The sequence below is a fragment of the Chlorocebus sabaeus genome, chromosome 9 (assembly GCF_047675955.1).
Source record: "Chlorocebus sabaeus isolate Y175 chromosome 9, mChlSab1.0.hap1, whole genome shotgun sequence".
Classification (NCBI taxonomy): Eukaryota; Metazoa; Chordata; class Mammalia; order Primates; family Cercopithecidae; genus Chlorocebus; species Chlorocebus sabaeus.
This window is the reverse complement of record NC_132912.1, coordinates 97,927,564-97,939,899: the sequence shown is the minus strand read 5'-3', so window position 1 is coordinate 97,939,899 and position 12,336 is coordinate 97,927,564. Positions and strand designations below refer to the sequence as shown.

The following is a 12,336-nucleotide window of genomic DNA, read 5'->3' as shown; positions in this document are numbered from 1 at the left end:
TGTAGTCCCAGCACTTTGGGAGGCTGAGACGGGCGGATCATGAGGTCAGGAGATCGAGACCATCCTGGCTAACACGGTGAAACCCCGTCTCTACTAAAAAATACAAAAAACTAGCCGGGCGAGGTGGCGGGCGCCTGTAGTCCCAGCTACTCGGGAGGCTGAGGCAGGAGAATGGCGTAAACCCGGGAGGCGGAGCTTGCAGTGAGCTGAGATCCAGCCACTGCACTCCAGCCTGGGCGACAGAGCGAGACTCCGTCTAAAAAAAAAAAAAATGTCCAAAGCAATGCTTATCAAACTATCATTTGCAACACATTAGTGAGTTATCAAATCAATCTAATGTGATGCAATAAAATTGAAAACATGAAGTAATGTAGAATAGAAAAAAATACATAATCTCAGAGTGCTACATTTATAGCAACATTTGTTTGGATAAAACTTTTTTGTTGTTTTTTTAAGATCCTCAGATATAGAGGGTAGTGATTTAAGATGTATTTCTTATTAAAGTACACGGTCAGAAAATGTCAGTAACCTATGTTTTACAATCACTAACAACTAAAATTCTATACTGATCATAAGTTCCTGATGTGACCTACCTTCAAAGGACCCTAGAGAAAAAATAATCTAATGTCTCTTATTTACTGGAATGGGAAACTGATCCAGAGCTATTAGGCATATTTTTCAAAATAGCCTAGCTAAGACAATGAACATCAAAATCTAGAATCTAGAATTTCTGATTCCTGCTTCTGTATCTAGTTTGATTTAAGCTACAAACCTGAATATATTATGTTGATGCGTTCCAAGGGTATTAGGTCATTAGGGTGTTGTCTAAATTAAAGCATGTTCTGTAAGCTCTAGGACCAGCAAAAACATGAGTCAGGAAAATATGCACATTCTTTGGGGTGGAATATTTAAATTATATATATATGTATATGTGTGTGTTTGTGTTTTTTATACATATGTATACGCTAAGTGATTTGGGCACTTTCTTAATCTTTCAGATGTACTGTTTCTTCATTACCACAAATGAGTATGAGTCTTCAAAATTTTTAGAGTATCCCCTGGTAAAACATATATTGTGTATACTGGTGCAAACACAGGGTATTAGCTCCGAGATCACTAATTTGGTGTCTTCAAATTGTTGATTAACCTTATGAACTTCAATTTCCTCATCTAAAGAGAGGTGACAACAGGGGTTATTTCCTGACTTCCTTCAGAGAGTTATGGTTAGGAAATCAATGTGATTGGCCTTGAAGTTGCTTTGTAACTTGTGCATACTGTCTCTGCCTACTTTTTCAGTGCTCTCTCCTTCAAATTCAGAATGCATTCCTGTGCAGGAAGCATGTCTATTCATCTTTATCTACTTAGCATATAACCAGTGTCTGATAAATGATAAGGACCAGTGTTTGGTGAATGAATTAATGATGGATTCTTTCTTCTTTCAGCTCTACAATGCTTTCCCCTTTTTACGAGTTCTCCCAGGAAGTCATAATGTGATATTTAAAAATTATGCTCTCCAAAGAAGTTTTATTTTGGAGAAAGTAAAAGAACATCAGGAGTCTCTGGACATCAATAACCCTCGAGACTTTATTGACTATTTTCTGATTCGAATGGAAAAGGTACAATGTAATTCTGATTTGCTACTTTATCTTTGTGGGTGTTGTGACTCATTGATATGCTTTGATTTTCCCGGTGAAACTGAGATATGAAAACAAATGCTGTATCCTAAAGTGTATTAATTGTTTATGCAACATATTACCTGTGTAAGCCATATTGCGTGTCTCTGGATATTTCTAAGTTCTCACCCTAAGAGACTTAGGCTTTATGTTTACCATGTTAAAGCTGGTTCTTTATCTGGGGGCAGATCAAAATATGCAAACACACACACGCATACATCCATTCAAGACTGATGATAACATATCATGGTTCTGTGAAGAGAAGGTGTAACAAATGAGGGAACACAGGAATGGATAGAAACCCAGACAGGCTTACTTTTGGGAAATCTCTAAGATATATTCATTTACAGATGAGGTAGGTTTGAGGAAACTCTAACTTAAACAGGGAGGAGAAAATAGATCCAGGAGATGATGAGTATAGTAATCAAGTTTGTGAAATGTTCAAAGAGGCTATAATGATTGTAATTGAAGAGCAGTCTTGGGTGTAATGACTGATGGAGTTGTAAATACTGCTGTAGTTTGGGTGTGATTAGTTCAAGAAACATGAATGAAAAATTAGACATGATGAAATAGACATTAGATGCTAGAGTTGACAGTGATTAGCAGTGATGACTTAATCAAAAGTATGTTTAAAAAATTACAAAGGAACTGACTGGCTCTAGTGGGTTAGAAATTGAAGATTCAGAAAGTACTTGAATGTTTGTGAGTCCGATGCTATTTTAAATTTGAAGCAATTCTAACAGTTCACCTAATATTATCTTCACCCATAGCACACTCTAAAGTCTGGCTTAATTAGCCAGGTACTGATGTTGTACTGAATAGTATAGTGTTACTTGAAAAGCTTTTTATTAAGTAATTGTAACATGTCATTGCTAGGAAAAACACAATAAAGAGTCTGAATTTACCATGGACAACTTGGTTGCTACTATATGGGATATGTTTAGTGCAGGAACAGAGACAACAAGCACCACAATGAGATATGGACTGTTGCTCCTGCTGAAGCACCCTGAGATCTCAGGTATGAACAGATGATGGGCAGGATCAAATTTCAGGTAGAAGCGGACAGAAAATACTGATAACCACCCCACAATTTACCTGCCAACACAAGGTACAACAAAATTTCTCATCATTAGTACATCTACCTACCATTGGGTGGATTCAATTCAAATTAGTTCCTAGTATAAAAGGAGAATAAAATGTTTAAATAATGATAGAGATTTGAAGAGCAGAGGCCATTATTCTCCCTGCGATGGTATAGGATTCTTGATTTGGTTTGGAACAGATGCAGCAGTGTGGCATTGTTATTTTGAACAATGAGCTGTAGACTTCAATAGCGGTGCCTTTGAATTCTGATTCTACTAATAGGTGGCTTGCTTGACCTGCAGACACATGATTACTTTCCATATCTGTGGTCCCTTATCTGTTCAAGGGGGATAATATGGGAAAGACCACATATTCCCTGAGTATCCTTAGGAAACTATTTACTTCTGTGGACTTGTTTCTTTGTAAAGTACATGAAATTATACGTACCACATAGAAGTTTTTTGAAGAATTATAAAGTAATATAATGAAGAGTGCAGTTTGTCTGTCCTATATTATGAATACCTTCTGAATAAATTTTAACTTCTTAAGTTTTTGTGCTGAATCAAGTTAATATCTCATTTCCTGAACTGCACTGTGTACTTCTTAGATTATTGAAACTTAAATATTTAAGATAAAATTGAAATACACAAAATGGCTAAACTACAAGGTCTTCAGTGATTCTTCAGGATCCCAGATCTCTGAGTCTGTCAAGAAAAAGTACACAGAGTAGGGAATCAAAGTTGAGGATTGAATGTCATGGTGCAATTGTATTTCATACTTGCATACCTGTGTCTAATGATCTTTCAATTTGCCCAAGAAATGTAAACTGTGTGTCCTTTTTTTTTCTCTTATGGAGGTAGTGACACATAGTTTTCCATCATTGTCCCATCTCCAACTACAATGGGACAATGATGAAGGGATCCTACAAATGGTACTTCAAGTTTTTTTCACTTCTCATAAATTCTGACTCCTGCCTTGCCAGCTAAAGTGCGGGAAGAAATTGATCATGTAGTCGGCAAAAACCGAAGTGTCTGCATGCAGGACAGAAGCCGGATGCCCTACACGGATGCCGTGGTGCATGAGATCCAGAGATATATTGACCTCATCCCCACCAGTGTGCCCCGTGCAGTGACTCAAGACATTCGGTTTAGAGAATACCTTATTCCAAAGGTGAGGGATATTATGTCTATACCCTTCCTTACGTGTCTTAGGCAATCAAATATCATAGCAGTAGAACTGTAGATTGCCTAATCTTCTACAGGTATGGCATAGTCATAACTCAGGCATCCTACCCTGTAACCACATACTTCTTTCCTTCTAGTTTTTGATACAAGTTTCTAAATGTGATAGTGCCTAGACTCCCACAGGATTTTCCATGCTTTGATAGCTCCATACTCTGCCTTTCCATTAGCCCAGTGTGCTATCCTGTCCCTTCCTTTCAATTTTATGTTTTATTACTCTTACCAATTAACCTGTATCCTGTATCCCACCCCTTCTCTACTGTCCCTATGACTGACTTGTGAAAAGTCCAACATAAAAGTCTCCTCCTTCCCTGCCTGATTATTGGCTACTGACCTGTGCTGGAAAAGACCATGCAGCCCAGCAAGTTGATATTGTTATCATCAATGCCAAATGTGGTGGTTTAATTTTCATCAATGCCAAAAGTATTGTCAATCTTACCCAACAATCCTGCTTTAGAATCTAACTCAACTTGCTTCACCATGCTCCACAATGACTTTCAACCTTGAACTCTTCTCAACCTTTCATTATCTTACTTTTAATAGGTGACCTGCTCTTTCATCTCACAGAAAAATTAGTCACTGGAAGTGGACTCCTCTAATGCTTTCCATTAGATTTACATACTTGGCTACATTTACAACCTTTGATTCTCTTTCATGTCAGTTACTGTGACAGATGGGCTTTCTTTTGTTCCACTATAAGCTGTTTTAACTGTGGCATGGATCCCTTCTCTCTTACATTTTCAATTATCTTTCTTAAATAATTATTTCTTCTTCCTTCCTCTTCATCTTCTCCCTTCTTCCTGGCTCCTTTTTATCAGCCTGTGAGCATGATCAATTCTCTTTTATTTATGATTGACACCTAATAATTGTTCATATTTTTGGAGAACATGATGTTTAGAAACATGTATGAGTTGTGTAATGATTAAATCAGGGTAATTAGTATCTCGATCACCTTGAGCATTTATTATTTATTTGTGATGAGAGTGTTCAAGAACCTCTCTATTAGCATTTTGAAATCCATTTGTATTAGTCTGTTTTCATGCTGCTGATAAAGACATACCTGAGACTGGGCAATTTATAAAAGAAAGAGGTTTATTAGACTTACAATTCCACATTGCTGGAGAGGCCTCACAAACATGGTGGAAGGCAAGGAGGAGCAAGTTACTTCTTACATGGATGGCAGTAGGCAAATAGGAAGCTTGTGCAGAGAATCTCATTTTTAAAACCATGAGATATGAGACCCACTCACTATCACAAGAACAACATGGGAAAGACCTACCACCAGGATTCAGTCATCTTCCACTGGGTCCCTCCCATGAAACGTGGCAATTGTGGGAGCTACAAGATGAGATCTTGATGGGGATACAGAGCCAAATCGTATCATTCTGCCCCTGGCCCCTCCCAAATCTCATGTCTTCACATTTCAAAAGCAATCATGCCTTCCCAACTGTGCCACAAAGTCTTAACTCATTTCAGTATTAACTCAAGAGTCCACAATCCAAAATCTCATAAGAGATAAGGCAAGTCCCTTTGCCTATGAACTTGTAAAATCAAAAGCAAGTTAGTTATTGCCTAGATACAATGGGGGTACAGGCACTGGGCAAATCCAGCCATTCCAAATGGGAGAAATTGGCCAAAACAAAAGGGCTTCAGGCCTCACACTAGTCTGAAATCCAGTAGGGCAGTCAAATCTTAAGGCTCCAAAATGATCTCCTTTGACTCCATGTGTCACATCCCAGTCATGCTGATGCAAAACATAGGTTCCCATAGTCTTGGGCAGCTCTGCCCCTGTAGTTTCTCAGGGTGCAGTCTCCCTCCCAGCTGCCTTCATGGGCTGGTGTTGAGTGTCTGCAGTTTTTCCAGGCACATGGTGCACGCTGTCAGTGTATCTACCATTCTGGAGTCTGAAGGATGGTGGCCCTCTTCTTATAGCTCCACTAGCTGGTGCCCCAGTAGGGGCTCTGTATAGGGACTCCCACCCCACATCTCCCTTCTGCACTGCCCTAGTAGAAGTTCTGGCTAAACACCCTTTGGAAGTCTCCAAAGCTTGAGGCTTGCACCCTCTGAAGCCATAGCCAAAGTTCTATGTTGACCCCTTTCAGCCACATGTGGGATGCAGGACATCAAGACCCTAGGCTGCACATAGCATTGAGACCCTGAGCCCAGCCCATGAAATCACTTTTTCCTTCCAGCCCTTCAGGCCTGTGATGGGAGGGCTACCACAAAGATCTCTGACATGCCCTGGAGACATTTTCCCCATTTTCTTGGTGATTAACATTCTTCTTCTTGTTACTTATGCAAATTTCTGCAGCCAGCTTGAATTTCTCCCCAGAAATGGGATTTTCTTTTCTATTGCATTGTCAGGCTGCAAATTTTTGAAACCTTTTCCATTTGCATTTGAAACTGAATGCCTTTAACAGCACCCAAGTCACTTTTTTTTTTGAGATGGACTCTCGCTATATCACCTAGGCTGGAGTACAATGACATGATCTCAGCTCACTGCAACCTCTGCCTCTTGGGTTCAAGCTACTCTCCTGGCTCAGCCTCCCGAGTAGATGGGATTACAGGCATGCACTAGCATGCCTGGCTAATTGTTGGTCAGGCTGATCTTGGACTTCCAACCGCAGGTGATCCACCTCGGCCTCTCAAAGTGATAGGATTACAGGCATGAGCCACCACACTGGGCCTACTTGTATTTTGTTAAGATTTTTTGCATCTATGTTCTTCAGAGACAATGGCCTGCAGTTTTCTTTTCTTCTTTTGTCTTTGATATTAGGGGAATCATGACCTCATAAAATGAATATGGAAGGATTTCCCCCTTTACAATTTTTCAGAAGAATTTCAAAAGAATTTTTCTTGGAGTGTTTTTAAATGTTTGGTAGAATTCAGCAGTGAAGCCAAAAATAATAGTCTTTAGCTTTTCTTTGATGGGAGATTTTTATTACTGATTTAATTTGTTATTCAATTATTATCATTTTCAGATTTTTTATTTCTTCATGATTCAATCTTGGTACATTATATGAGTCCAGAAATGTATCCATTCCTTCTAGATTTTCCAATTTGTAAGCATATATTTGTTCATAATAGTCTCTAATGATCCTTTGCATTTCTGTGGTCCAGTTGTAATGGCCTCTTTTTCATCTCTCGTTTTACTTATTTTGGTCTTCTCTCTTTCTTCATAGTCTAGCTAAGGGTTTGTCAGTTTTGTATATCATTTCAAGAAAACCAAAACTTTCTTTCATTGACTTCTTTGTATTTCAGTTTCTATATCTATTTGGTATTTTATTGATTTATTCTATAATATTTACAATTTTTGTCCTTCTACTTATTTTGGATTTGGTTTGGTTTTGGTTTTTATAGTTTCTTAAGTTTCAATGTTAGATTGTTAGTTGAGATTATCCTCTTTTTTGATGTAAAGGTTAATTGTTTTAAACTCCATTGTTAGTACTGATTCTACCGTATTTCATAGATTTTTGGTATGTTGTACTTCCATTATCGTTAGTCGCAAGACATTGTTAAATATTTCCTCTTAAGTTTTTCATTACTTCATTGGATCTTTATAAGCATGTTAATTAATTTTTAAGTATTTGTATATTTTCTGTTCTTCTTCATTGCTAGTTTTATTGTACTATTTTCAGAAAAAAATAGTTGATTTGATTTTAAGTTTAAAACTCTGTTAAAACTTGTTTGGTGACTTACCATACAATCTATCCTGGAGAATGTTTCATATGCTGTATAGAAGAATGTGTATTCTGTAGCTGTTGGGTGGACTGTACTGTGCGTACCTGCTAAGTCAGGTCAAAAGAACAGTTTAACACCACTGTTTGTTGTTTGATCTGTCTATTGCTGAAAATAGGGTATTACGTTCTCTACTATTATTGTTTTGAAGTCTGTTTCTTCCTTTAGGTCTATTAATATTTGCTTCATATATTTAAGTGATTTGATGTTGAGTTCATGTACATTTATAATTTTTATACCCACTTGATGAAATTCCCCTTTATCGTTATATGATCACCTTCTTTGTCTGTTTATACAGGTTTTAATTTAAAGTCATCCCTTGGTATTCATGGGGAATTGGTTGCAGGACTCCTTGTAAATATTAAAATGCACATATACTCAAGTCCCATAGTCAGCCCTGCAGAATTCATGCATACAAAATGTTGGCCTTTCGTATCCATGGCTTTTGCATCCCATGAACACTGTATTTTGATCTGGTTTATCTTTTTTCTTTCAGGGCACAACAATCTTAACAGATCTGACTTCTGTCCTGTACGATGACAAGGAATTTCCCAATCCAGAGAAGTTTGACCCTGGCCACTTCCTGGACGAAAGTGGCAACTTTAAAAAGAGTGATTATTTCATGGCTTTTTCAGCAGGCAAGCAAGCTTTTTATGTGCACATCGGGGTCATGTAAGATAAGGAAGGACTCTGCATGGAGGCTGCTCTGGGCTGAACAATTTTCCATTTGCATAAGGTCAGAGGCACCACTCCCAAAGACGGTTATTTCTCATGGGATTGGTGACTGCGTTCATAGATTCTGCTTCCTGGTCCACTACGTAGGTCATTAAAAGTTCCTCCTAGAAGTCCAGTTCTAGTAAAACTTTTCTCATTTACCCTGAGAAGCCAGTTCACTCAATAAACTTCACTGAGTACCTTACATATGGCAATGCAATGCTCAGGTCAGGCATACAAATGTGAGTAAGTATTAGATTTTTTCTCTAAGAGAAAGGAAAACCAATGAACAGGCAATGAAATTCCAAGATCACAAATGCTATGCTTGAGGTTTCTTTGGGAGTCCAGAGAAAGGGAGGGAGAGAGAGAGAACGTGAGCAAGAGAGAGAGAGAGAGAGCGCTTCAGATGATTTATTTGAGAGGGACAGGGGCAGAATAGTTGGAAAGTAAGTGAAATTTTCTTGCAATAAATCACATTTGAGTATCTTCCCTCAATTTTTGATAGTCCTGGAAAGAAACATGCAGCAATGTCAAAAAAGTTAATAAAAGAGAGTTTAATAAAGAGATGGTTTTGAGAGGTGTGGGCCAAACAAGGGGAGTAACAAAATGTGGGGAAGAACTCAGGACTAACATCAGCAAGAAGATGTTACAATCCTAGATCAAAAGATTCAAAAGAAGGAGAGTGTTGCTGGCACCTGAATAATGAGCAGATTCCTCATCAAGAGAAGCATCTTTAGGTAGAGGGATGTTGCCACTGTTAAACTAGTCTGACAGAGTAGGATGGAGGGAACAAATACTCTGAACTTTTCAACATCTGAGCCTCTGAATGTATCCAGAAACCAGAAAGGAACTACCTCCTGGTTTAATGCAGTTCTTAGAGGTCAGTTTCCTGGGAATAGAAAGGCACATGAGATAAACACAAAATGGATCTGGAAAGAGGAAGAAATGGAGAATATTCAGCACACTTCAAAGAAGTAGGAGGAGGATAGGAGGGTAGAAGACGTTTCCAACAGAAATAACTGAAACAGAGGCAAAAATAAGAGATTTGTTCCTGTTTAATTATATAAGAAAATAAGTGTAGAGCAAGCCTTGATGTTGTGTTCTCAAGATTATGTGCATTGCTCAGAGATAATCTCAAAAAAGCCGTTGCTATGTGACTTCTTATCTCCTTTCATATTTTGGAGTCCACTATTGCACCATGAGCCTGCTCAAGATTTCTATTCATTTCACATGGCTTGCAGGCCAGCTTTTGTCCTGACAGTGTGTATTACTGTGTGCATTATAAGATCTAAGGGTTTACCTTAAGAGTTTGTACTCCAGTTTGTAAAACAGATGAATAATTTACAGTTCATGTGAAATGTAGTGTATCAGAAGCATTAATGAATATTGTGGAAAACATGAGAGCGTGAATTGTATATCCTGATGTATCAAAGAAGATTTCATAGAATAAATAACATCTGAGCTGAATCTGGAAGAATATGGGGACTATTGGCAGGCAAAGCAGAGTAGGAGACCATTCCAGGTAGAAGAATACCTGGAATCTGAGAGGAATCTTGAAATTGCCAATCTGTTTTGGGAGTGGTGAATCATTAGTAATGGCTGGGGTGAGGGGAACTGGGTGGAAGATGTGGAAAAAAATGATGCCCTAAGAATTGCCTGTGGCCACTTGGTGACACTTCTTTTTTATACCTGGCAATAATAAGCTCTTGACTATTTTTTTTAGAGCAGATATGTGGCAAGATTGATTATCCTTTAGAATCCAGATAAGGACAAATAAATCTATTTGTCAAGTCCAGGGTCAGAAGTATATGGAGAAGTAGATACAGTGTTGTGTATCATGCCAGTTGGGATAGATGTGTGTGTGTGTGTGTGTGTGTGTGTAAAGATGTCACTGGCAAGCTGCAACACAGCAGTTCCAATGTGCATGGACAGAAAAGATTTTTTTCATATAGTACATTCACAGAAATATGTGCTAAAGAATAGAAAAGAAACCAGGTTTGGGTGTAAATAGAAAAAGTTGTAGGTTCATTAGTCATTCATTAATATATTTCTTCATTCCACATTAATTTCAGCCTCCCTGTATGCTAACTCAGCTAAAGAATTAAATGAGTAATGATCTTGTGTGTAATTTTTAGGAAAAAGAATTTGTGCTGGAGAAGGCCTGGCCCGCATGGAGCTGTTTTTAATCCTGACCACCATTTTGCAGAATTTTACCTTGAAACCTCTGGTTGATCCAAAGGATATTGACACCACCCCAGTTCACAAAGGCTTTGGCACTATACCACCCTTCTATGAGCTTTGTTTCATCCCAGTCTGATGAAGTGTCTAGCTGCTAGATTGCAGAGCAAGGCTGTTCAGTCCCATGTAAAAAATGCAGATGTTTCCTTGCCTGTGTGTCAACCATTATCTCCTCCTATCTTAATAGGAGGAAAGCCATCTCTGAGCCCTATCTCTTTTGATTGTATCCATCCTTCAAAATCCATTCCAATTTTCCCTGTATGAAAGAAAATTTATTGTTTCATTTCCAATAAAATTATGTTTGTAACACAATCTTAAGATCATATGCTACATTTTATCTGTAGTCATATGAAATGGAAAGCACCCTATAAATGCCATATTTTGCTTTGCTACCACAAATGAGAAATCAGAAATTATTGTGTGAGATTTTTAAAAAATGTTGAAAGTATTAAAACATGAGCTTTATTAATCTCTCACTCCTATCTACCTGTCTAGGCAAATGATCTCTTGACAGATTAGGTTATATACTTTCTTTTTTCCCCCAGTGGCTATTAAAATATAATTACATGTACATATATGCATGTGTTGGATATATATGTTGTATATGTGTTTATTTTAGCATGTATATGCATGTGTATAAATGCAGGGAGAAAAGAAAAGAAGGTCACTTTAGCCAAAGGGAATGACATGATATAAACTTGAATTAGCCAGTCTGTCCAGGGTTATCCATTCTTTTCTCCCCCAGTGGTTAAATACACACATACAGGGACACACACAGTTGTACAGACATATTAAGGCAAAGAAAAGGGGAACATGTATTTGAATATACACAAACAGAAATATGTGTATATGTGTGTTTATGTGTATATGTAGAATATAGCTGTGATTTGGAGGCGACAGTTGTATAGTAACATATAGATATTTTAAAAAGCAACATAAAGAAATGTAGCTCATAATGTCCTATTTAATGGCTATTCCATATTTTCAGAATTATTTCCAGCTTCAATGATGTTTAGATTATTTTTGAACTGTTGTATACTACAAGTGCTGCTATCTGCATACATCTTATATTATTTCTTTAAGGTGGTTTTATAGATAAAAATGGCTGCACCATAATGTATATAATCTTTTACTTTTCATAAATACTGGAATATAGTTCACTAGAACTTATATATGTGTTTACTTTTCTAACATGAGTATAATGGAAAGACTATTTCCCCAAATCTGTGTAAATACTGAAGATTGAATTCTTTGATAATTTTAGCAATTTTGGGTTACCTTTCATGGAGTTTTCAAATAGTAAATCCTATCATCTGCAAATAATGTTTCACTGTAACGACCAGAAGTTTTAAGAAATAGCACCTACTGCAAATCTTTGTCAATATCTGTTTCTGTCTCTGCTGTTTCCTCTCAGTTACCCATCTCTCTTTCACATAGACGTGCAAATATGCATTTTTACAGAAACTGATAAAAGTTGTAAAGATTCGTGGAGACAGGATAACAGTTTAGGAAATTCATATTGGCAAGCCCGATATTTTATGCAATTTATCTGTTGAAATGATTGCTGATTTGAAATCAGTAGCTGAAAGGCTGCAAATCTGGCTATAAAATTTCATTGAGAAACTTTAGAATTGGGAAATAATTTCTGG

At 37.5% G+C, this 12,336-nt stretch overlaps 2 protein-coding genes across 4 annotated transcripts in view; one reads left to right on the top strand and one right to left on the bottom strand.

Annotated features, from left to right (window-relative positions):
* Positions 1 to 10,999, top strand: part of LOC103216805 (cytochrome P450 2C3-like) — a 42,638-nt gene extending 31,639 nt beyond the window's left edge. For all 3 annotated transcript variants that reach the window (XM_073019189.1, XM_073019188.1, XM_073019187.1), the window contains 5 exons: positions 1,443 to 1,616; positions 2,550 to 2,691; positions 3,739 to 3,926; positions 8,232 to 8,373; positions 10,585 to 10,999. In XM_073019189.1, the coding sequence (XP_072875290.1) occupies positions 1,443 to 1,616; positions 2,550 to 2,691; positions 3,739 to 3,926; positions 8,232 to 8,373; positions 10,585 to 10,766 (828 nt within the window). In that variant the 3' untranslated portion in view covers positions 10,767 to 10,999. The remainder of the gene's footprint in view (positions 1 to 1,442; positions 1,617 to 2,549; positions 2,692 to 3,738; positions 3,927 to 8,231; positions 8,374 to 10,584) is intronic.
* Positions 1 to 12,336, bottom strand: part of LOC103216306 (histone H3.3A-like) — an 85,316-nt gene that overhangs the window by 35,366 nt on the left and 37,614 nt on the right. The gene's annotated exons all lie outside the window — the stretch shown is intronic.